The sequence below is a fragment of the Diuraphis noxia genome, unplaced genomic scaffold (assembly GCF_037042655.1).
Source record: "Diuraphis noxia isolate RWA-SAM2 unplaced genomic scaffold, SU_Dnox_SAM2 contig0002, whole genome shotgun sequence".
NCBI lineage: Eukaryota > Metazoa > Arthropoda > Insecta > Hemiptera > Aphididae > Diuraphis > Diuraphis noxia.
In genome coordinates this window covers 71,652,007-71,679,119 of record NW_028301712.1, presented here as the reverse complement: position 1 = coordinate 71,679,119, position 27,113 = coordinate 71,652,007, and the positions used below count along the sequence as shown (strand labels likewise).

Below are 27,113 nucleotides of genomic sequence, written 5' to 3'. Positions count from 1 at the left end.
GCGATAAGACATTTATGTTTTTATCATTAATTATTGTTATTTAAAATTCCAATTCTAAATATTAAATTTAAATTGTCTTCGTTATAAGTTATAACTTATTTAGTTCAAAGTTGTGATTACTATGTCCTATATTAATTTAAATATAGAATTTGTGTTTACATAGCATTCATAAATCAATTCAAAATCTATACTTATTTACCTATAAAAAAAATAATATGAAATTTTACTATTCAATAAGGAATTGTTCGAAAATTCTTTTCCATGGAAAATTAATCAAACAAAAATTATTTTTTAGTATTCAAAATCGAATGTCTAAAATTAGTTCAACCGACCATGATAGAACAACGTCAGCAGATTTTTTTGTTGCAAAATTATTAGACAGTTTTAAAGTACCATACAAAAATCAATTTACTTGCTTATTGGTAAGATGCAGTTTTTGTAATAATACATCGTTATACATTAATAAAGTAACAGGTAAATAGTTTTATGACAAATTATATACTGCGACTGACTAATATTTGAACTTATTAAATAATATAATATTTACGTTTTTTAGGATGGTTTATTTGTACACATTGTTTGAGATATGGCGATTGGTCAGTATTTAAGTCACATGTAAATAAAAATAATGAAAAAATTTGTGTACCCACTCCAAAAAATTTTGAAGCTGGTAAAGATTTTAAGAAAAAAGCTGATAATTTAATGCATTTTAAATCGTTAAGAATTAGCAGTAAAAAGAGTATTTTAAAAGCACTTAGTATGGAGGTAATAGTTCTAAACTTTTTTAGCACCTAATGGCTAAAATTAATTTAAACTTTTGTAATAAACATTTGAAATAATAATATTTCAGTATTACATAAAATTAAGTTCTGTAAGAAATTCACAAAATATTGATACATATTATGATATATCTGTTAAAGAGGCCATTTCAGTTTATTAATTTGTTATTTATAAATAAATTTATAACTTCAAATCAACAGTTGATCTACCTATTTTAATTATTACTTTCATTTAAAAAAAATTCTTTGATTTATTTTGATAGAATTGTTACAGAAAAAGTAGGATATTGAAACTCATAATTAATCAATCAACAATGATTTATAAATAAATAGGTATATAAATGTACATTCACAAAATTATACTCATCCTAATTATGAATTTATGATTAATATTTATTGGCACAAATAAATGAAATGACCCTGATCAAATTAATATTTAATTGAATCGCACCATTTATAATGATTGTTATTTATATATTTATTATTATTACCTATTTATTTTATTTGTTAAATTGTATATACATACATAATACATATATATTTAATAATATCTGTGTTAAAGATTTATGTCTACTGGGAATAAAGTATTATGTGGGTTACCTATAATCAATATAAATAAAATTCAAAATACTGTTTTCAAGTGACAATTCACCATATAAAGTGGTATTGGTTTAATATTTTAGAAGTTTAATAATTTATTTTCATTAAATATTTTAGTAGCTATTTAAGCTTTAAAACTTATTTATATAATTAATAATACAATAAATTAGCTCTTTTTTAGTTTATTTTATTATTGCTTGTGTTTAAAGGATTATAATAAACATACTGTTTATTTTACAGGAATTAAAAATACAAGACCTTGATCGTATTCCGGGTTTATACGTTAATTCAGAAAATAGTTCCTTGTACTTGACTATGATGCTTAATAATAAAATAGTTGTTGGATATAAAGAAATTAAATTAGAAAATAGTCTCAATCAAAATACTGTACCTGATGATTGTTGCTGGGGAATTGCTCAAGTTCCACCATTCACTTCAAATCATAGTCAAAGTGCAATTATTGTTGATGATTTTAAACATTTATTAGTATTAGCTGGTCATCAATCATCTCATCATATTATTTGCTTACCTCATGGTACTTATATTTCTTCTATACTATGTAAATTAAAAAATGTCTTAGCAAGTATAATATACTTATGGATAGAGATCAATGTGGTTTAAACATTATTTATTTAAATAGTAGAATTAATTTTAAAATAATTCAATAGTGTTTATTTGATTGTATTTTATGTTATAAATTAATTTACTTGTATAACTAGTTATAATCATTCCAATCCTATTCATAAAAATATTTTATTTAAATTATTTGATTCAAAGTATCTAAATAAATGTTGTTGGATCAATTTATAATCACTTAAGTTGAATTTTCATTAAGTGTATTTAATTACTTAACAATTTAATACCTTCCAATTATTCTTTTTTAAGTACACTTGAATTCTATTTGTATACTATAACGTAATTTTAAGCACTTGTTATAATAATTTTATATTTTTAAGGTGTGCGTAAATTACCACAAGAATTACTGCCATCATTGGAGTATTTTAACAGATTAATCTTATGGTTTGGAAATGATCAAATTGCATGGAATTCAGCAAGAACATTTGCAAAGAAATTAATAGAAAATAGATGTTATTTTATAAGACCTACTGATGATCAACCATCCCCTTATTTAGCATATAAACTCGGTTTGAATATTGACAAAATACTTAAAACAGCAGATAAAATGGTTCATCCTAGTATTATTCAATTTTCAACAATACGTAATGAAGTTTATGCAGAGTTACAGAATCATGATAAGGTTAAATATAAAAAAGTAAATAGTAACAAATAAAAATTTAAAAATTAAAGAACTTTGTTTAGACTCTTGGAATGAAATGGACAAAATTTCCGACATTAAATAAGATTATTGGAGGCCATCGTCGTGGAGAACTTACTCTATTAACTGGTCCAACCGGATCAGGAAAAACAACTTTTATAAGTGAATATTCATTAGATTTAGCTGAACAAGGCGTAAGTTATTCAAATAGTTTGAATCATACACTATTAAAATAAAACACTTTATTTATAATAAATTTAATATAATTATGATAGTAAGATTTTAGATAGTTTTTTAGTTATGCAGTTGTATATCCAGAAGTAATACAAATACAACGAAATAGTTTTTTTCAACTTAATTTTCTGCTTTACTTTTCTATTTAACATAATTTGTGGCCTGTATGGAGTTTTAATTTATTTGCAAGTTTGCAACCATATGGTTTAAATTAAATTTATTAAAATTTTCACATAATTTTTTATGACTTGAAGGTAAACAAATTATACACAGTTAGATGACTTGGAAATGCCTTTCGTACTTACTTTAAATGAAAAGATTTGTTTGATAATTAATTTGTTGTATCTCTTTTATAACATTCAATTACTAACCTAAATACATACAAAATATTTGTATTAAATTTAAAATAATAAATGTAAATTTATTGTGCATGTATAGTTGCCAACGTTATGGGGAAGTTTTGAAATACGTAATCAACGTTTAGCAAAAATCATGCTTCAGCAATTTGCAAAGGAACCTGTGCATCTTAATTTAGACTTATTTGACAACTTAGCAGATCAATTTGAAAAGCTTCCACTTTATTTTTTGACTTTCCATGGTCCCCAACCACTAAATATGGTGATGGATGTAAGTTGAATTTAATAATAGTTAATTTATAAGAATCAAAGCTTATGAATTTATGATAAAATATGAAAATTTACAAGTGTAATTATTTAAATTAAGAAATTAGAAGACTAAATGGGCACATTCGTACATTAAAAATAAAAATAAATTGATGATGAGATTTTTCTTGGTATAGTCAACCCTGTTTTATTTGGACACATTAGTTTGTGTTATTTTGTCCTAATTAAGCAGTTGTCTCAATAAATCGAATAAAAAAAGAATTATAAGTTTGTTGAAAAATTGATTTATATTATTACAAATTACATATTAATGCATTTACAAACATATTATATAAACTTATTTATAAATACAAGAAAAATATGGTTACTAATTATTCTTAAAAATATGTTCAAACTTTGTAAAATATTTTTTATCTTACTTAAAATAAATATCCCATAAAAAAGATATATCCTTTAAAATGGAATTAAAATGTTCTTTTTAAGCGGTTGTCCTTATTAACCTGTGTCTCTTTTAAGTGAGATTAACTATATAGTTGATTTAAGAATTAATTAAGTGTCATATTTATCTTTTATTTTTTCCTTTTATAGGTATTTTTCAAAAATTTTTAACTGTATAGATTTGTTTAAAAATGGCGTAGCAGTGTATTAAAATATACATTATACTTACACTTTTTTATTATTAGGCTGTTGTAAACGCTGTTTATGTATATGATATTGGCCATGTGATCATTGATAATGTACAATTTATGATGGGCATTGGTGCCAAGTATGATATGGGTTCAGAGCGATTTTGGCAACAAGATTCAATTATAGCAGAGTTTAGGAGGTTTGCTACATATTCAAACTGTCATGTGACATTAGTAATGCATCCTAGGAAAGAAAAAGATGTTGAACAGTTATCCATAAATTCTATTTTTGGTACTGCTAAAGCCACTCAAGAAGCTGACAATATTCTTATAATACAAAATAAAATTATGGAATCTTTACAAATTAAAAAATATTTACAGGTATAAAAGTAGTTATTTTAGTTACAGTTTATACTGTATATAATGTTTAAAACAAAATATATTTTTTGCAGGTTTCCAAAAATCGATATAATGGTAATCTTGGAGTTATGTCTTTAGAATTCAATAAACAAAGTTTGAGTTTTTCACAGCAAAAAACCTAACTATATAATTTTTTATATATTCATAAACTACTTGTTTTGCTCAATGCTTTTGAAAATATAAATAAATATTTTTAAAATTATTGCAAAAAATGTTTAATGAATGTTCTCCTATTATATATGATTCCCATTATTTCAATAAAAATTATTAAATTATACCTGTTGATATGTTCCTTTATTTACCTAGTCAGTTATCCATATGCGATTTGAGTATTTGACCGGTTACTTTGTTATAATAGCACTATGATAACCACACTGGTGTTTTATTTACGATTTATAAGTCGCGATTACAGCTGTAAGCAGTCTACAGCCGTTTTCAACATCGATTAGTCAGAATAGTTTTTTTTTAATAAACACTAATCTACATATTTGTTTGAGTTTTCAATGTCAAGTTTTCGAAAAATTCGTCTAATATATATATACATTTATTTTGTAATAGCTATAAACATATCATAGCATTCATTCTTTCTTCTCTCGTGTAATACTATACATATATATTGCTGACACTACATCACGTTGCTGACCAAACGCATTTAAACTTTTATCTAACCATCACTCTAAAGACAACAGACTTCAGGATTTCGTCGGATTTCCCTTAGTGGGATAGTAAAGTCAGCTCACCTGCAGTAGTGCCAGTAGTGGCTACCAGTATTAACTAACATAGACCCCCCTCCAGATCTTAGAAGAAAATAGAAACTTATTAAAGCAATTCGAATAGTGAAGGCTAAGAATAGTTCATTAATTGCCGAAATATTGGATAATACTCCAACAATGAGGCTAAAATCAAGAAAACTATCTTGGAAGATAGCCTGAGACCTGCCAACAATAAATGGATTCGATACAGGTAAGTATTATTGGCGTGATCAATGGACATAATCTAGCATACTAAACAATAACTTGGTACCCGACCCGGCGACTCCAATAAAATAGTTATGAGAATAGTAAGAAATAATTTGAATACTATAATTCGTATTCGACTTTCGTACCTACTGGTTAAGGCTGTTGAGCTGATATTATAATGCACAAATGGTGAGCCCAATTTGTAACTGTGGTTATCACACACAAACAGTAAAACACATCATAGCAGAATATCGATTGAGAAAATTTTACCAGGATATCAAGGGAATCCACGCGATTATACCGGAGGCAATAAAATTGATACCTATTACCTAAAGGATTTGGACGTACATTTGTGATTAACCACTGTCCACTCTACGCCATAGTGGATGTGATGCAACAATTAAACTTTAGTTATTTTCATTAGTAACTATGATCATAGGTAGATCTATCCATCTTATATTATATATTTATAATTTAATCTCATCAAATTTGCTTTAATGTTGGTTTGTTGTTAAGCCATACGAATAAACAATAAGGTAACAAATAAAGTATCAATAATAACAATTTTGTCTATAACCAGGTAACCGTTCATCGAACGTGGTGTGTCGTGTCTCGTGTGTAGGAATCGCTTTTACAATGTACTGCAAAATACAGTATCCCATGAGGATTTGCCCATTGCAATATCTTCCGAAATAATGGAGATATCGAAATTCTAGGTTTGAGAATTACAATTATTTCATATTTTAATTTTATGATGAAATAGGGTAAAAATATTTATTTTTATTTAATTATTTCCAAAAAAATTTACCATAGCCGTTTTGTAGAGTTTATTTTTCTGAAAATGTTGACGTTTCAAAATTTTATTTTCATTAATTTCTGATTTTTTATTTTATATTTTTTTTTTTTTACTTTTATTGTGGATTTAAATGTGTTTACTTTTTAATACTTCTAATGTGGCCATTCCCACGTCATATTAATTATTAATGTAAATTACCTATATTGCAATTATGTGTTTAAAAAAGAATTGAAACTTTACGTTAAAAGAACTAAAGAAGTGATATAAATTTGGTAATTTATCCAAATCAATAGGAGGTAAAATGTCCTGATGAGTGATGGGCATAGACCTTATACTGAGTATAAGGTCTATGGTGATGGGACGTTTCAGTGATATGCATAGATAATACATAATACATGTATTATCTATGCCCTATTATGGTGATATGCCAATTCAACGATGTCCGTTTCGGCGCTTGAAATTTCGGCGAAAATAATAGAAAACAAATTGTAATATACCTATAATTTAAAAACGTATTATAGAATATAATAAGTAATTTTAAATCATAAATAAATCAAAATAGTAATTATTATTTATACCTTAGAGTTAATAATAAAGATAACATTTCTCTATCGTCATACGGTGAGGCGAGACAATGTTACATAATATGAACTGCCGTATCGCCAAAACAGACATCGCCGAATCGCCCACCCCAAAACGTCTTGATCCGTTCTATAGATATTGGATAGGTAAATAACTAATAACTAATAAGTGTAAAAAACTCTTTGGGGCCAAATGTACTATACTACTATCATAATAATGACTGGGGCGAAACGGCGAGGGCTTAACGTTCTCTTACCATTATACATTTACATATAGGTATTAGACATTCTTTGTATATGTGAATCGCGTACTCACATGTTTTGTAATATTTTATACCCCTTTCCTCTTAACCAGACATTGTTCTAAGTTTTAACACAAAGGATTAGTGTTACTTAATTTTTAATTTGAAAATCACCCTTCTTGCTGGTATGGTAATAAATAATAATTACACATTCTATATACGTTACAATTGTCAGACTGTCTTATCTAACCATAAAAATATAATGTCATAATAATATAATAATTAATAATTATATACATAATATTATTAAAATATCCACTTGTTATCCTTAGACCCGTTTCACCTGCAGGGCGCGACGTGTATCTATATTCTATTCTATATATGCAATATAATATATGCAATAATACAGTCCCGAGTCCACGCAGTCATGCAGCCTACGACTACTTTCAGTTTTTACAATTGGATTACCTATTGTAAAAATAAATTTAAAAATGTAAAATTATTTGACTAATGCCTATAAATTATAATTAATGCATAATAGGTATTCTCATAATTAATAAATGTTATACTAGAAACCCAGATATTAGATAACCCAGCAAATAAAGCACATAGGCGATCTTACAGAATGCGCCAAAGAACATGAAATAGATCTCATTTCACTAATCAAATTCCAGCCATACACTTTCCCCCCATGGAACACCATCTTCGACATCAATCTTGAGTTAACAAAACACAAGTAAAAAACCACCCTTCCAATAATGTATAAAAATCAACTATACGAAATTCTACAAAAACTACAATATATTTTACACAGACGCCTCCAAATCAGAAGAAGGGGTGGGACTAGCAATCATTAGCGAAAACCTCACCTCCATTTTCAAACTTCCTGAATGTTGTCCCATCTACACAACGGAAGCCATAGCAATCCTGAAGTCAGTGGAACTCATAATTGACCGTGGGAATACCCACAAAAACCACTTAATACTCTCAGATTCTCTGAGCACACTCCAAAGTCTAAAAAATACAACGAACACAACAGACATAGCAAAACTTATACAACAACAAATAATCCATTCAAAAACCAAAGGATCAAACATATCCCTCATCTGGATTACTGGGCACAGTAACATACAAGGGAACGTAAAAGCAGACGAATTCTCCAAGAAAGCGGCAAAATCTTCAGACGCCCAAAAATTAAACATAACAACATACGCTGATTTAAAAAGCCAAATTAAGGGACGCATCACGCATACAATTAAAATGGCAAACGCACTGGTTCAATAAGAAGACCAAACTAATTATAATAAAAAACACAATCTTCAACTGGCCAAATTTCCCTCCGAATAGATAAGGGACAAGGTAATTATAAACAGACTACGCATCGGCCTCACGTCCAGTCACCCGTCTTACACAATATGGGTTACCTCATGGATAAAACAAAAGAGAAAAACCACAATACACTTCTTGTGGAACTGAACTCTCAGTCAGCCATGTATTCACCGAATGCCTCCAATACGCAGATGAACAAAGAAACTTCGAAATACCCAACACACTAGATGCAAGCATGCAGCCCTCGGACCTGACACAGCTAACATGCTACCACCACACAAATCCTTAAATTCTCAAGCAAAATAAATCTTTACAATATAATTTAAATTAAAAAAAAATGTATTTATAAATAATTGTAACTAATGGCCTTTGTCGTTGATGTTTATTAAGAACAATAAAAAAATAAAAAATATAAATATTATAATCTAAAGAAATTGATGAATGATGACATATACAGTTGGCCGTTAGGAAGCCTATCTGAAACGCCGTGTGAATGTGTTATCACAATTTTGTGATTGAAATTGAAATGGATTTAATTATTTTTAACTTCAACTATCGAATGTAGATTGTAAAAGTTTAATCATGAGTAGTTTTATAATTTAAAATTAAAATAACTGTAATTTCATCATTGATATGTAATCAAAATCCTATTTGAACTTATTACCTAATTAGTTAAATTAGGACGTTATCAGAAATAACAGTATATTATATTTTACAAAAATTCAGAGCAAATAAATTAAATTGTATTTGCTATAATGCTATTAGTTTTATTTTCAAAATCTTAAATCTAAACTCTAAGATCAATATTATATTATTTATTATATTTGAGAAATTCTAAATTGCATCTATTATATTTTATTAAAATTTTCCCAAAGAGATTCTACAAACGAAAAGATCTTTGGAATTCAAGTTTGGCTAATCTGATTAGGGCAGGATAACTTTTGTTTTAATTTTTTGAATTTTTTATTTTAGTGTTCTTTTATTTTAGTGTTACTGTAAAGTCTTTATTTATTGGTGCTTTTTTATGAAATGTATACATTTAATACAATTTTAATTTTTATAAAAACATATGGTTCATCTCAATACATTCCAATTGGATTTACAAACACTGTCTTTATCAAAATTTAGGTATATTTATATAATTATTGTTGTTCTATACACTAAAATACTATTGTTGGAGTATATATTAGGATTTTATTGAATTTAATTTGGCATATGCTATCATTTACTATCAAATAAACAATAATAATTAAATGTTCTTAAATATTTTAACATTATGCTAATGGACTGGCAGAATGATAAAAAATAATTATCATATAAATTTGAGGAAAAGAGTATCTAACAACTGTAACAACTAGCTAGACGCATTGATAATAACTATTGAATTTTAAATGGCTTAATAAATTACTGGATTAAATATCAGCTAGGTAGTAGGTATTTAGTTTATATGTATTAATTAAATATATATAATTGAAGATATTCAACTGATGTAGGCATGTGTCTAAGTTATACCATTATTTAAACACTAACACATTAGAGCTGTGCATACATTTTTAATTTTGGTTTTCCATAAGCATCGTCCAGTGATCTTATTTTATTGTAAATATATTTTTAATATTAATTTTAACTCATTAACTATTGGCTTTTAATAATAATTTAAAAACATTTATATCTTGATATGTTTATACATACACATAATGGTATATAAAAGATAATAAATCAAATTGAATCAATCATATTTATTTTCTTAGTTTATATATATATATATATATATTTATCCTAACACCATTGTAGATTTAGGCAATTTTAAAAATTAAATAACATTTAAAAAATAAATAATCTTCAAAACGTTATTGTTATGATAAATACACCTATACAATTTTATTTTATAGAAAGTTAACTAATTTTTTTAATTATTTGTATGTAGTGATACATGGTGATATAGTTTAAAATTAATTTAACCAGTAGGTACTTGTAATTATATAAAAACAATACATTATTTATATTTTTTTTTTACTAGGAATACTACTGTAAATTTTAGAATAAATTTATGGTGATAACAGATAACCTATAGAAAATGTTAACTCCTAAAAAAATGTCTGCATTTAAAAACAATTGAATAAGAACTAAAAAAAAATTATTCATAGCTTAAATTTTGAGCACAATTTTTCGTCACCTACTTGTAGACTATGTTTGATACTTATTTATAATTCAACTCCTGGACACTACAACGACTTCACACACTAAAAAAATTCATATTACTGACTATAATTCCTTGTTTTATGTTGAATGGATAAAAACTATTTAAATATTGTGTGTAACACCCTAGTCATTAACCAGTCTTTAATAACCCATATCTCAGTTATGCATAAAAATTAACTTATTTATGTTAATCAGTTATGATAAAATATTTTGTTTTAAAAAATGTATAATTTTAGTTGTTCACATTACACCAATAATTGCAAGGGATTAATTTGTAGAATTTTTTTTTTTGACCATGGTTTAAAAAAATACTTTGTCACCTGTTTTATTATAGTGAATTTTTTTTTATAAAATTATCAACATTTTGTCTAGTATTAATCTATACCTAGTTTTGTTGTATTTTATTTTTAGAGTTATTATTTTTTATATTAATTTATATTTGTCTTTAGGAATAAATGGATGCATTCATTTCATCATTAATTCAAAACAAAAATCATTTTATCAAGATGTTTTTTATAAACCAATACAGATTCAATCATAATATGTACTCTAGAAATTGTCAAGATAAATAACCTAAAATGGGAACATTGCAATACTCTTCTTATTCAAAAGTAAGAATATTATAATAAAAATATTTATTTTTGAATATTTAATAATATGTACCTCTTACTTGTGTGATTTTCTAGGACTCTAATGCTGTTTTATTTAAAAACAAAATAACTTATATATAATTTGTTGTAGTATCAACTAAAATACAAAAAATGATTAGACAATTGTTTTTCTAGAAAAATATTTTTGTATTGTTTATTAATTTAATGGGTATATGCTGAGCGAGTTGTTCAAGAAGCTAGTGATACAATAGATATTAATATACTGTTTTAAAAATTAAAAGAAAAGTTTTTGGAAGAAGAGTTAAATATTTGTAATTATTTAAAAATACATGTTATTAGAAAAGATAAATATTTTCTATGGAATTTTATTGCTCTTTATATGACATTTTATTTTAAAGGTGTATTGATCATCAGTGTATATTACACCTTAACACATATTTGCTCCTTAAATAATTTAAACACTGTCTAAACAATAGTTCTCAAAATATTGTTCTATTTACTAAACCTATATGGCTATATATTTATTTATAAAAATATACTCATTAAGTCTTATGATTATGTTAATTGTCAATTGATTGGTTTTGAGCTTAGTTACGCACAACATTAAATTATTTTATATCACTTTCAGATAGGTAATTAAGTATCCTAAAAAAGCTTATAAATCTATTATTTGAATTGTTTGCTTTTAATGTATCTTTACCAAGTGTGTGATTTTTTTTCATCAAAAGGAGATTAATGTATAAAATACATTTTTATTCTAATGAATAATTTGTGTTATTAAAGTAATGACATCTCTAATATATTTTATTTATATATCGGACAATTCCTTATATGTTAGAAACAAGTACCTATAATATATTTTTCTTATATTTTGATGTTACAGAAACTTAAATAATTGGTCAATTTTCAGACATCTCTCAAAATGTCTGATCATACTCTGTTGAGTCGAAATTCTGAAGGAAGGTCTTCTGGAAGCAGTGTTGTCAGTAATGGAAGTATGCGAATGGCCACCTTACCTGTGACATCAATTGATGATGGAAAGTCTAGGTTTCCAAAATTAGAAGAGTGTGCTCATTTTCATTATGAACATGTTGAACTTGGACCACTTAAAGTAAGTAATCTGATAAAATTAATTTTCTTAATATAATTTACACTAAATTAATATTGTTATTTTAATGACTATTTTTGATATGATGTTCTAATTTTTTGATTTATTAGAAAATATAAATAAATGTTGTTTCTTAACCATTTATGAATTATGAGATAGTTAAATTATTAAACATAGTTAACCACATAGTAATTAATTAAAGAATTATACTCCGTAACAAATAAGAGTGCACCGGGCGGCCACAGGCAAAACCGGTTTTGTTACGTAAATTTGGTGCGCTCTTATTTGGTACAAGGTATAGAAAACTAATTTTTTGGTATAAAATTAGAATACCTTTTATTAATCAAATATAATTGTAATTATTATATTTAACATTATTCAATTATTGAAAAAAGTATTGTTTTGTTGTATTTAAAATTTTGAATAATAAAACTAGACAATGGTAAACAATTTTGGATTTTAAACATTTATCATTAAATTATATATTTTAATACCCAGCTATTTTATATAATATATTATAACATTATTTTTAACTAGTCTAGAAGTTTATTAAATTCACATATTTTTGCATGTATGTTTACTAATTATTTTTATTAGTTGAAAAACATGTTTTTACTGTGCATTAATTATTAAATATTTACCTAAATATTAGACAGCTGTAAATAATGGTTTATGCATATTAATATAATTTCGGTTGAATATTTACATGGATATATAAAAATATATTTTTCGTTTATATTTCTGTACATATTTTTAAACTAACTAAATGCGTTTTCCGTGCATATTTTCAATGCAATAAATCATTTAGGAATATCAAAGTATTCAAGGTGTCAGCCGTCAGGTGTTGGTACATAGAAACGAGATTACTATATCTGTATTTAACTTAAATAGTTTTAAAATTAAATTATGCAATAGTATTCAAAATCCGAATCAATATAAATTAAAAATAATTGGCTAAAATAGATAAAATATATTTTGTTAAATTTAAATATTGAAGCCATAAATTAATAAATACTCCACCATACAACTTTTAGAGTTCTTTTTGGATTTTTGGCAAGAAATCCTGTTTATAAATATCATACTTCATAAATTTATAATATGAAGTGTAAATTATTGTAAATATATTCTTTAGTTTGATCTGATTGAAGAAGATGAACAAAAATTTGGAAATTTAGATAATGATAATGATTGCTGGTTAACTATTAAAGTAGAATCACAAAATACAGTTTGGGTTTTAAGACGGTCATATGAAAATGCAAGAACTTTAGACCATCAATTACATAAATGTGTTTATGATAGAAAGTTCAGTCTGCTTCCAGAACTTCAACCTGTACCAAGTGATTGTGAAAATCCTAATGTAAGAACTATGATTATAAATATTTTTTATTTAATTATACCTAATATTGTCATTATTTGTTTTCACATTTTAGGAATATTTAAAAGACTTAATTAGTAAATATTGCAAAAGATTATCTGAAATAGCTGTGGGAAGTTTAATTAACTGTGGACCTATTCTTAGCTGGTTAGAATTAGATAATCGTGGTCATCACCTTTTAGTTGCGGATGGAGATCATTGTGCAATAAACACTCCTGCTGTTGCTGCAGCTTATTCAGTCAGAAAATACACTGCACATGCTTCTGATGAAATTTCATTTGATGTAGATTTTCTAGATTTATGATTTTAATATAAATATGATTAATTGATCTTATTTTAATAGATTGGTGATATTATTTCTGTTATTGACATGCCATCGCCTGAAGAAAGTGTTTGGTGGAGGGGCAAACATGGTTTTCTAGTTGGATTTTTTCCATCTAGTTGTGTAGCTGTTATAACAGACAAAGTTCCAAGAAATCTCTATATAAACCCTCATATGCTATCTTTTTCTGAGCCATCAAAACCAGTATTAAGGTAAATCCGTACTTCATTTATATTTTTGAGATGTCATAATGATGTTTTTCAATAAACATTACTTAATTAAATATGAGTTAATTTAAACAAACATATCACTTGAACTATTAACAAGATTTTAATTGTGATTGATATAATATTTTTTAATATTTTCAGAAAGCATGGTAAACTGATTTCATTTTTTCGGTCTTTTATATTATCAAGGCCAACGCGAAGAACATTAAAACAATCTGGAATATTAAAAGAAAGAGTATTTGGTTGTGATCTGGGTGAACATCTTCTAAATTCTGGAAGGGATCGTTAGTATAATCTTAATTTATAATTAATTTCAATTTCACACTAAATATTATGTAATAATGTTAAAGAAAGTTTTTTCTAAATTTATTATTTTATTGAAAATAATAGTATAACATTACTTTTGATAGAAAAACAAATTTATAAATTATTAAATATTTGTGGTAAATAATATTTTGTTTATCATTTATTTTTGCTTTACTGCTTTTACAGTTTTTAATTAACATTATTTAAGATGTTTAAAAAAAAAAAAGAAAATTATAGATTATTGTTTTACAGTTTGAATAAATTTATATAAAATTTAATTAATATATTATTTATTATTTTAGTAACTGAAATAATAAAAACAAAACATCCTCATAAAGACAATTTTTTTTAATGATTCCACCTCATTATTTTTATTTATTTAATTTATTGGACACCTGAAGGTAATAGTGTACATTAAAATATTTATGATATACATTAACTTAAGATTATTTAATATAAATAATATTTACTAATAAGAAATCTAGTTGTGAATATAAGAAAAAAAGTAGTAGTTTTTTAATATGAAAATAATTAAATATGCAAATAACATATTTCAATAGCTTAAACAGATGACTAAGTTTAGTCTCAATCAAAGTTGAAATTAAATCAATAAGGTTGTTACATGAATGACAAAACAACTTGAATAATCTACATAAATATTGTATAATTCTTAATAAAATGGTTCTACTAATTATGGTAAATTTGTATTTTAGTACCTGATGTGTTAACTAGCTGTGCTGAGTTTATTGAAAAATTTGGGATAGTCGATGGAATATATAGACTTTCTGGTGTTACTTCAAATATTCAAAGATTGAGGTTTGTATCAGCATTAAACTTTTTATCTAAAACAGCAGTTCTTAAACTTTTTTTTTGCATACTACTTTAGTATATTATCAATCAATCAGCGTACCTCCATTTAGTCTTTAGCAGTACAATAGTTTGAGAACCGCTGATCTAAAATACTATCAAGCTCTTAATAATAGACGTTACTGACTGTATTTTTTTGTTGAGTGCTGTTATGTAAAATATATTTTGTGCAGCACTAGTTACATCTCGTGCGACATTTCTTTGGTTTTTTTGTTATATACTCCGTTCTATTTGAGAAGGTATACGGTACACATTCTGTTAACTATTGCATGGAAGTCAAATTTATACCACTCCTTACAGCCAGATGACAAGCGAGTTGTTACCGACTACCAAAAATTTGTTGATCCTAACCGAACAGGAAAAAGTGATAGAAGATGCACAGCGATGGACAAAAAAATGTATACCTTCTTTTTTAGAATGGAGTTATGATAAAAATCTAAAACTATTTTGTGTTTAATTTTAGTTCTTCCTATCAATTCATAAGTTAGAACAATAATTTCGGTTATAATTTAAATATTACTAGTTAATTTTTCCATTAATAAATTTATTTGTAATATATTTTATTTTCTGTTAAATTTCTAACATTACACATACAATGTATGCATAGTATACTCTGTACTTTCACACTTTTCCATAAAATTAATACTGTAAAACATTTTAACTCTAATCCATTATATAAAATATAATTTGTTATAGGTCAACATTTGATGAGGATAGAGTACCAGCATTGTGGGAAGATGAATCAATAAGACAAGATATACATAGTGTGGCCTCATTGTTAAAATTATATTTTAGAGAACTGCCAAATCCATTATGCACTTATCAACTTTATGATTCATTTGTGAATGCTGTACAATCAATACCGGAGAAAACTACTGAAGTTAGGTTACAGCTTATGCGAGAAACAGTTCAAAAGTTACCACCACCTCATTTTAGGTAAGTTAAGTAAAACTTATTTTAAATAAATATTTCTATGGACTAGCAAACATTTCCTTAAAAAACAGGTTTTTAGTTTATTGGATAAATTTTATAGTTATTTTATTCTTATTTCAATATTATAAATTGTTGTTTGTATTAGAACGTTGGAATACTTGATGAAACATTTATCTCGTGTGGCTGCTCTTGGTGAACAAACTGGCATGACAGCAAGGAATGTTGCCATTGTTTGGGCACCTAACTTGTTAAGAAGTAAACAACTAGAAAATGGTAGTGGTGTTGCTGCTTTGCATGGTGTTGGTATTCAAGCTGTAGTTACTGAATTTTTAATTCGGTATACAGACTATATTTTTAGCCCTATTCCTAGTGTTGGAGCAAAATTGCCTCCTACCAAAGGTAATTATGTTAATGATTGAAAAAACCGTTTTTATCCCAATTAATTCTTTCTAGGTACCCCCAAAAAATCTAGGCCCAAATCTTTAGCAATATCAACTCAAACAAAACTTTTAACTCTCGAAGAAGCTCAGAATCGTGTACTAACTTTTGCAAAAAGAAATGATCCTAATTATATTGAAGTTGGTAAGTAACCTAAAGTCTAAGCGAAATTTTAAAATTTTGTTAGGACAGTCCAAAGTATGTTATTCATGGCCTTATTGGCCTGACCTGTAGTTTCACTTATGCATATATAATTAGTTTAAATTGAAAAACAGATTTTCATAATATAATTTATCTTTTAAATTTTAAATTTTAGGGGGTGGTCCTTCGTGTTTACCTGAAAAATATCATACTGTTATTGAATTACCATCAAGAAGGTGTAATACTAACAAAAGGCGTTCACCATCAAGATGGAAATCATTATTTACTCGTGGTGGAAGTAGTATTTCACTCGGAGTTCTGCCACTTCGTAAAAAGTCAGAACCAAATTTAATACCCAAATACATGGTAAGATTTTAATACATTTATTAAGCTCCTTAGAAAGTTTTTAAAATTTTAATGAAGTTAATACATCTACTTAGTAAGTACTTATATGTTTGTGGTTAATGAGAATCAGATATTTATTTGAGGATGGAACACTAAATGTGTTGTTTCTGTTAGAACTGTTCAAAAAAGTAAACCTGTGTTTAGTAAAAGGTAAAATCAGTTTTATGTGGTTAATATTATTATTAGAGTGAATTGTTGACGTATTATCAAACTAAAATTTTTAGTATATCAAATTGGTGTGTACCATTATACTACCATATAAATATTAAGATGGTTATCTGTCGAATAATGATTACAGTGGCGTAACTAGCAACAAATGTTTGGGTGTAACAAACACTTTTATATGCTTCACCTTCTCTAATAAGCACAATGGGTGCGTAACCACTTATGCATAACTTACTCCTAAATAATTCTAAAAATAATTATCATATTTACAGTTTTATGAAACAAAAATTCAGAAATAACGTATTTTTTTCTTTATAATTGATTGAAGATAAATAAATAGTAAATACACACTGCCATGTTTTTTTTTAAATTAAATTATATAAATATTTTTGGAGTAGCAAAATAATACTTTTGCAACTCCTTAAACATTTTTGAGGTGACAACCGCTCTCGCTACCCCATAGTTACACCACTGAATGATTATATATTACAATTTACTTTATATGTCTATGATTTTAACACATTGTTTTTAGGATATTTAAATTTATTTGTGATATGATGTATGAGACATGAGTATTTTTAATTTGAAATATTTTACATACTCGTAACTTACATAAAATTTGAAATATCACCAAAGAGTTAACAAAAAACCCTGTTAAATTTTAACTTTAAGTTTGACAATAGGTCACTTCACTCTTATGTTAAAGGTAATAACATAAAATTAGTTTATTTGTAAGTGTGAGACATCTCAGCCCTATCTATTGTCTCAATCTTACAAGTACATAAGTATAGTAGAAGTTGTTTTGTTTGTCATTTCTCATAAAAATGTATCAAAAATAAAAGTTTAAGACTTATTTAATAATAATAAATAATAATAATTTCTTATTAAATTTATTAGGACACAAAAGAAAGTATAAGACAGAGTATAACTGAAGGTATGAATATTCAAGACACACCTAAGTCTTCCAAGTCAGTTAGTGAAACAATGTCTTTACGAGAAATTAAAGGAACACCTCCATGTTCTCCTCCTGGTTTCTGTGGTTCAAACTCAATTGGTCATAATCGTTCTGTGTCGCATGATTCTTATTTTGATCAACTTGCTGATCAAGAAGATCTTGCATCACCTATTCTTCACCCAAGTCAAGAAGGTACAAATAAATAATAACACATTGAAATGTGTTAAATATCTATGTACCTAATGAATAATATTATTTCATTTTAACTTTATTTTTTTTTTTTAGATCTTAGTGATTTACAAGTTAATTTTGATTTGGATGAGTCTGATATGAGAGTATTTTCTGATGAAGATACAAACCATATTTTTAGTAACCGTTCAAGTATGGAACAATTACAGAATGTAAATATTAATAATGTAAGTTTGAAATTAATATAAAATGTTTAGGAATTTTTTTTTAGGATAAGTTTTTGAAGTTAAAGCATCTGAGTTAAAATAGGCAAGAAGTATTAGATAAACAGCTTAAAAATGTATTATAACACAATCATTATTACATTTTCCATAGTGTAGACAACTGAAAAATATGTCCAAAAATGAAATAATGTTAGTATTTTTTAAACAATTACTATAACTTGAAATTAATAATTTTGTTAGATACAGTGTTTGAAGTTTAATTTTTGTGGATTTTTTTTTAAATATATCATCTAGAAAAAATTCAAAAGCATCTGTAAATCTGTCAAATGAATAATGGTTATACAAAATCTAGTTTTCTAAAAAATAAAATGTAAAAAATTTTAAAACAAAGTTTTATATTTTTATTTATCTTTTATATGCTAAAAGTGTATTGAATATTTTTATTTCTTCGTATTTCAGTTGAATAGTAGTGCTAAACGTTTGCCAATATTAGTACATGCAGAGGATTCATTAAGTGCAGATCCCTCACCAAAGAAAAAAAAAACCACAGATTCAAGTAAAGACAGTGATCATACAAAAAATAATAGGCTGTCATATTTAGAAGAACGTTTTGCTTCACCTGATATTCGATTCATTGATAGTCAGTCTCCAGAACATGTAATTATTTCAATTTTTTTTTATTTACACAGATTAATTAACATACATATTTTTGTATTAGATGACTGTTGCTGCAGATATACATACAGAATATGATCAAATAATGACAGATGTCGAAAGTAATGAAACAGGTACAGGTTCATTGTCTACTATTAACACACCTACACTTTCTTACTGTCCATTATCAGAAGAAAGTTATAGTGACAAAAACACTACACCTGGTTACCAGACAATCGTGATTGACTATTGTGTATCAGATATTTTGACTGAAAACCTTTTAACTACACCTCGAAATCGATTAAGTTATCAAGGTGACTTAAGAAATAAAAAATTATCAAATGACCGGCGTAGTTTTCAAGAAATAAAATGTTCAAGAAATGTTCGTGATAATGTTCCATCTCAATCTTTTAACAACAATGGAATTGAAGAAAAAGAGAAATCAAATTCTTCAATTTTAACTGACTCTCTTAGTTCTCCTAAAAAAACTGGATCTATGTATGAAATTGTTATGGGTAACAATTATGAACGTTTAGGTCACAAAAATTCAATTTTTCATCAAGATGATTCTAGTTATGAAGAAGTAATGCCATCTTGTAAAAGTTCTATTGATTCAATCGATAACTTAAATTTTGAGACTGAGAAATCTGTTGAAAATATTCATTATGAAATATTGGTTGTTACTAGTCCTGAATCTTGTAATTCTAGTCTACCTGAAATATCAATTTCTTCACAGGTATTTAAAATTAACTAATAACACAATGTATTATGTATTCCATATTTTATGCATAAACCTTTTTTTTTTTATATCCAGGATAATTTAGAAAAAGAAAATTTAAACATTAAAGAAATAACGAACAATCAAAACATGTTAGATAATAATGATTATTCGGTTTCACCTTCAAATGAAGATACTGAAATGTTAATTCATGATAGACTTGAAACAACAATAATTTTACCAATCAAAAATGTTGAGCATATTGACGATATAAATAATTTTACAAATGATGAAAACATTTTGGTGGTTTCTACTGAGGATATTTCTGAGAATAAAGTGGATAATAAGTTGGACTCAAATAGACGCAAATTTGAATCAGAAATTGGAAGAGATATAGTACATGAAAGACGTATGAGAAAAGAATTGATGGAAAATTCAAGTTCTACTGGTAAGTAATGATGTTACATAACTTTATAATCATTTATTAATGTTCAACATTTTGTAAATGCAAAGCTATGAATTTAATATCCATTCTCCCAGTTTTATTTCCAATTATAAACAAAGTCTAATACTCATAAATCTCAAAATATATATTATATGCATTAATAAAACAAGTAACATGTACATAAACTATGCTGTAAAAAAAATTTAATATTACCTATATCAAATATGGAATCTAAAATCTAAATTATAATATTTATGTAAAAAAATTTATAAAAAATATTATTTTAATTAATTGATAAAAATTTGAAAAATTAATCGCATAATAATCAGCTAACAGTATGTGATAAACTATGAAAGATAGCTAAAGTTTGCTCTCTAAAATCCTATAATTGTATCAATGCTATAATTGGCCAAACAGTAAATACTGACAATATTAAGAAGATGTGAGTGATACCCACATGCCTTGTCTCCATCTTACAAGTGCGTAACATTCTTAATTTTATGCTCAGCTGATCGCATTTAGCTCCGTTAATTTGGAATTTTCAAGATTATTATCTGGTTAATCTCATTGGCTTTTTATTATATTGTGATTGAAAAGCGAGTTATGAGTATTTTAAGACGTTCAAACAATTTACAATTCTAAAATATTCACAAGTTACAGACATTTAGAGAATAATAAATTTATACATTTAATATCAAAATTTTCCTGAGTTGTACCTATGTATGTTTCTAATTTACTCTAATATCTACTTATTTGTAATAATGACAAAATTAGTCAATTTGTTTATACACAGCAAAATATGGTTTTAGATTGAATATTAAAAATAAACTAACTGAACCTAGTACCTACACAATAATTATGAAACAATTATCAATTCATTTTAATGATATTACTATTACAAAAAACAAAATGGTAAAGAAATATTCATATTTACCAGATTATACCTCTTTAGTATAAGATATGTTTTTTACTTGCATTTATTTTTATTAATAGTGAATATTAATTATTATATCATTAATAAATTAATTATAATATTAAGTTCTCCACTATAATACATTTTATTAATAAAAACCAACCTTTTATTTTTATTTTTTTATCTTAATACTCAATTGATTATAATGTATTTATTATCATTTCCTGTTCTATAGCTAATACTAACATTTTTTTTAGGAAATAAGGAAAATACAAAACATTTTCATGAGTCTTTAAATAAATTTGACTCTAATAAATCTCCTAAAAATAGTTCAACTTGGATAAAAAATAGAAGACTACGAAACAATTGTCAGCATGTGACTAGTACAGTTTCATTAGATGCTTTTAATTTTCCAACTGATATCCCAAATCTGGAACGTGTAAAAACATCACCAAATCTTATAAGCTCAGAAATTAGGTGTCAAAAATCTGAAATGTCTATTGATACAGATGCTACAAGACGTGAACGTATTGACCGTTATAAAGAAGAACGTAGGCAAGCTCTTCGTGAACGTTTTAAAACATCTGAAAGTATCCCATACGATGATGATATTGTTAAACGGCTACGAGCTAAGACATTGAAATCTCCAGATGAATGCACTGAAAATAATATTAACACATCCATTAAACAACCAAAACGTTTAGTAAAGATAATCACTTATGATGAACGTGATACTTTATCTATAGATCCTAAACAAAAAGAATGGTATACACAAAGTTTAGAACGTAAAAAATGTGCTAAAAAAGAAACTAAAGGTTTAGTAGCATCAAGAGTGAATCAGTTGATTGGATGTACAACTTCTTCTGATGAAATTAATAACAAAAATACTCTGAAAACAAAAACAGATAAACAGACTTCAAAGTAAATATTTTTCCATGAATAAATTTGAATTTATAGTAAAGTAATTAATATTGTTATATATTTTGTTACAGTTCGGTGCGACAAAGAGCACATAGTACTAGTGATAGACCACCTCAATTTTGTATAAAAGATATGGCAGCATTCTTCGAACAAAAGCAGTAATAAAAAATTGATACATTTAATTAGTTTATTTATAAATCGATTGTTTATTATTAGTTTATTAAAAAAAAAAAAATGTAATCGTTAGAAATAATGATTTAATTTGGTAGTTTAAAAAAAAATTATTTTATTAATCAAGTTACTAAATTATAACTTGTAATTTTATGACAAATAACAAAAAGTAAACCATTAATCTCTAACAATTACATCATTTTTAGTTATAAGCTGTTATAAAATATATAAATTATATATTTATGTCCTAATTAAGTTTAAAAATGTCGTTTTGTTATTAAAACTAATTCTGTGATAGTGATTTAGGTCTGTATTTAGACCTTTTGAAATATTTTGTAGATTATAATATGTTTGCTTTTTTTAATAATTTCATATTTCTTTTTAATATGAATAAACAAATTGTGACACTTTTAGTGAAAACCTATATGTTCTTTTATAAATTCTATTGTTATTTTATGAATTTCTTTTAATAAAATCAGTTAGTTGCTAACTAAATATTATTTAGTATGTCTTATAACTGATATATATATATATATATATATTATTTTTTAAATCATATAATTCCTAATAAAACTCAATAATATAATAAAATATGAATTACATAACTTTGGCCAAAGATAAAATATTATAGTCAATACTCAATAAAATTTGAATGTATGCCAAATGTATCATCGACTATTTAGTCGAAGACAATATAAATATGTAATATTATAATCAATTTTGTTTGTATTGCATATTTTTAATTATTGTTATAGTACAATCTTTCTGAGATGATGTATGACAATAGTTTTTTTAACTTTAAATTTCCTTTTTTAATAAGATCTTCTACTTCAATATAAGTATTATAATGTACAAGTAACTTATAAGTCATTGATTTTTGTATAGTTAAATGTTTTTTTATTTAACATGACGTATTACACTGTGTTCAATATTTTAATACAAATGTTTTCTCTTGTAATTGTATTAAAGTATTTGAAAATATTTTCAATTTAAACATTGCTAACTTAGTTTTATAAACTAACTATTCTTTTTGATTAGCTTTGTTTTACTATTATTTTTTTTATTTTTTTTTTATCATTGCTATTATTTTGTTTAATTTACTTTTTATAACTTATCAATTAATTAATTTAACTCATAATATTAATATTTAATGCATGTTACAATGTAAAATTGTGGTCAAATATTATGCCAATACTTGTTTCCTTTTTGTTTGTGAGGTTGTTCGTTGTTTGTTATTTTTATTTGAATAACAACATTAATTATGTTAATCTTCAATTGATATAAAATGTATCTATTAGTAATTATAAGTAACCAACATATTATAAATATTTCTAATTGAGCATGACGCCAATTACTCTGTCTATGTGTATTTTTCACTGTTTTAATTTTATAACTATATTATTTTTTATGACTGTCAATAACTTAAAATGTTAATTTTGCTGGTTGAAAATATAGTACCTAGCTTAATAATTTAAAAAAATGTTAAGCTACTCTTAAATTGTTATGCACAAATTGTAAAACCATGTATACTTAAGTGTTTTCTTTTAAGTTTATATTATTATGTATTTTTTTTTACTTTACCTATAACACCAAAATTAACAAAAAAAAAAATATATATACCAGTTTCTGTTTGGCTTTTAAACAAAATAAATAATAATCATTGAAAACAAATTTTGAGTTCTTTATACTATTATGTAATGAAACAAACATAATAAAACAATGTACATTCAAACTCTTATAGTGATTAAATACAATATAATAATAACAATCAGGAAAATGCACACAAATAGTTTTTTTGAAACAGTACTACACATTAATTTTGTATGTTCATTTGAAGTTAAAAATTATTATTACATTTTTACACTTCAGTAGTTATGTATTTTTATTTTTATTTTTTTATTTGACTGAAGTAAGAGGCTTCAACAACTTAGGTTATTAGCCTGACATTAACTTTTATGTGGTGTTTATTTTAAGATTAAGTGTTACATAATATATATTATACAAGTTTTGTGGTTACAATATTTTTTAATGATGTTAGTGATACTTAAAAATGCTATTATTTTTGGAGTTTGACTTTGAGTTCCAGTAATTTTGTCAAAATGAAATGATTGTTTTTTTGATAGAGTTTTTAATGTCAATAGTGGGTATATTGGTTATTGTAGCCTGTAGGGTTTGGAATGGTTTTTGTTGCCTGGTTGGCATATTTGTCTGCTTTTTCATTTCATGGGATGCCTGCAATGTGAGATGGGACCCACATAAATTTAATGTTTTTTTTTTTGTTTGTATTAAAGATGCTTGAATATTTGAAGTTATTTCATTTTTTGAGGATGTGTTCTTAAATCTTAAGTGCTAGTAACTGAGAGTCATTGATTATTAGTATGTCGTTTGTTTCTAAGTATTTGAGAGTCTTACTCCTTCAAAAATAGCATAGTTTTCGGCTGATGATAATATGCTGGTTATTTTCGGGAGTTTCTGTTGAATTTTGATGTGAATAGGGAACGAGTTTTGGATCTGAGAATAAATTATGACATGATTTGTTTCATTTTCATCGAATTTGAGAAGTTCTGAATTAATTTTTAACCCCCATTTCCAAGGAGGAGAAACTTGAAACGTAATCCTATTTACAACTGATGTGTGTACGTCCATTGATTGTTGTGATTTGGTTATAAGCAGTGGCGTGCCGAACTAAAAATATTCTAGAGGCAACCCCCAATGAAGATGACCCCATCCCACATGTATTTGCATGTAAATACGACGTATTTTATACGTACAATCCTTGATACCTACCTTCCAATATTTGAAAAATCCCAGAGGCAATCATGAACAACGTCCCTATCCATGTCCGAACCGAAATAAAGTACTTAGGCTAAGACTAACCTGGGGCCCCACTTAAAAGAAAATCAGCGAACAATAGACTTCATCTTCTCCGACCACTCCTCAACTCCAAAGTACCACTCCGAAACAAACTTATTATATATAAGTCAATCATAAAATTAGTCTGGTTTTATGGAATAGCAATCTGGGATCCGGCCAAGTCCTCGAACATCAGGCTAATTGTGCTAAGGGTAGTAACCAAATAGCCACCTGGTACATTTCAAATTTTACCTTATGCAATGACTTAAAAATAACAACCACCACTGAACTAGCTGAAACAATGTACAAACGTTTTCACCGAAATTCAAGCACGCATAATTATACTATAATACCACACATGTCAACCTTCACCTAACCAAAAAACCCACCACATACTACATAGACTAAACCCTAAATGGTGTATAGATATTAGATACCTATTAAATTAGTCAAGGTGTTACCATTGGGTTCCTTCCTCATCACGATATTCATTTTACTTTCTTTTTTTTTTTTATCCAATTTGCTTATTGTTATTAATGTAATAATGTGTAAAGATTGTAAATTGTCTGTCTTAATCAAAAATCAAAAATAAGAAAAATGTTTATATTCATGAAAAAAGAAATTATAAAATAAAAATTATAATTTATAATTCTGAAAACATAAATATATTCGTCGAGAAGTCAACTTTAGATCGATTTTTTCAATATTTGGTCTCAAATTTTCCAAAACAAAAATAGGATGAAGATGACGTGTCAAATAAAAAAGTTGGACGAGTTCATAACTAAAATTAATTAGTGTTGGGGAAATTATTTTTCAGTAAATATTTCATGGTAAATTTAAATCCGTTTTTTAATATTCTTCCGATCATCACACTGACGGATGGTTAGTATAATATAGATCGTTGAAACTCGAAAACATTAAAAATGTTTAATTTTTTTGACCGGTTTATTATAATATATTATATTTGCTGTCTGTACTCTGTGGTTAATGTCAAATAGTTATTAAGATGACATATTGACATGGTATTTCCGTACCAAGTTTAAATAAAAGAAGTTGAGTATATCATTAAGACATTACGACCTTAGCTGGTCTTTAAATAATATTACCTATTACCTATTAATTACCAAATAGTATGCAAATGCAATCAACAAAATATACAATTTTCAACATAAATTGAAATAAATTAAATTGTGTATATGTGGCCTGCTAAAGTAAAAGTACTAACTAGTACCTTTTTTTTTTGTAGTAACTGGCCTAGTGGCTAGTGGCCTATGTTTATCATTGAATAATTTGAATAATTACATAAATTACATTTTTATGAAGCCACCCCGTGTAAAATATAAATTTTTCATTTGGTGACACTGTTGTATGGTTAGTACCACAGAATACCTAAGAAGTTTACCGAGGTAGTTTTTGGTAAACGGTTTGCTAACGTTTCACTTTTCCATGACAATTCACTATTGTTTGATTACATTTATACAATCCATTATTCCTATTTAATTGAT

The 27,113-nt window shown here is 26.0% G+C and overlaps 2 protein-coding genes across 3 annotated transcripts; both read left to right on the top strand.

Moving 5' to 3' along the window:
• The first annotated feature begins 47 nt into the window (after positions 1 to 47).
• Positions 48 to 4,835, top strand: mtDNA-helicase (mitochondrial DNA helicase). The gene is made up of 8 exons (XM_015508485.2): positions 48 to 474; positions 557 to 765; positions 1,620 to 1,914; positions 2,336 to 2,637; positions 2,700 to 2,849; positions 3,328 to 3,516; positions 4,196 to 4,519; positions 4,591 to 4,835. Exons 1-8 carry the CDS (start codon positions 216 to 218, stop codon positions 4,678 to 4,680), a joined length of 1,818 nt encoding a protein of 605 aa, XP_015363971.2. The 5' UTR covers positions 48 to 215; the 3' UTR covers positions 4,681 to 4,835.
• Positions 4,836 to 9,424: 4,589 nt separating this feature from the next.
• Positions 9,425 to 24,426, top strand: CdGAPr (GTPase-activating protein CdGAPr). Of its 2 annotated transcripts, none has more exons than XM_015508525.2 (19): positions 9,425 to 9,593; positions 11,117 to 11,278; positions 12,189 to 12,389; positions 13,519 to 13,743; positions 13,817 to 14,044; positions 14,105 to 14,295; positions 14,452 to 14,594; positions 15,330 to 15,432; positions 16,180 to 16,419; positions 16,562 to 16,815; positions 16,870 to 16,998; positions 17,171 to 17,361; positions 18,463 to 18,712; positions 18,806 to 18,936; positions 19,393 to 19,590; positions 19,652 to 20,323; positions 20,402 to 20,753; positions 21,921 to 22,584; positions 22,656 to 24,426. In XM_015508525.2, the coding sequence occupies exons 2-19, from the start codon at positions 11,246 to 11,248 to the stop codon at positions 22,744 to 22,746; spliced, it is 4,296 nt and encodes a 1,431-aa protein (XP_015364011.1). In that variant the 5' UTR covers positions 9,425 to 9,593; positions 11,117 to 11,245; the 3' UTR covers positions 22,747 to 24,426. The 2 variants fall into 2 exon arrangements, with proteins under 2 accessions (XP_015364011.1, XP_015364012.1); XM_015508526.2 differs by having other exon boundaries at positions 12,162 to 12,389.
• The last annotated feature ends 2,687 nt before the right edge of the window (positions 24,427 to 27,113 follow it).

Excerpts from the sequence above, each read along its gene's own strand:
- CdGAPr (XM_015508525.2), top strand. The coding sequence starts at position 11,246 with ATGGGAACATTGCAATACTCTTCTTATTCAAAA. Across the intron at positions 14,045-14,104 it reads CTGATGAAATTTCATTTGAT|ATTGGTGATATTATTTCTGT; the intron begins GTAGATTTTCTA and ends TTATTTTAATAG. Across the intron at positions 20,754-21,920 it reads GGAAAATTCAAGTTCTACTG|GAAATAAGGAAAATACAAAA; the intron begins GTAAGTAATGAT and ends CATTTTTTTTAG.
- mtDNA-helicase (XM_015508485.2), top strand. The coding sequence starts at position 216 with ATGAAATTTTACTATTCAATAAGGAATTGTTCGAAAATTCTTTTCCAT. Across the intron at positions 2,638-2,699 it reads AGTTACAGAATCATGATAAG|ACTCTTGGAATGAAATGGAC; the intron begins GTTAAATATAAA and ends AACTTTGTTTAG. Across the intron at positions 2,850-3,327 it reads TAGATTTAGCTGAACAAGGC|TTGCCAACGTTATGGGGAAG; the intron begins GTAAGTTATTCA and ends GTGCATGTATAG.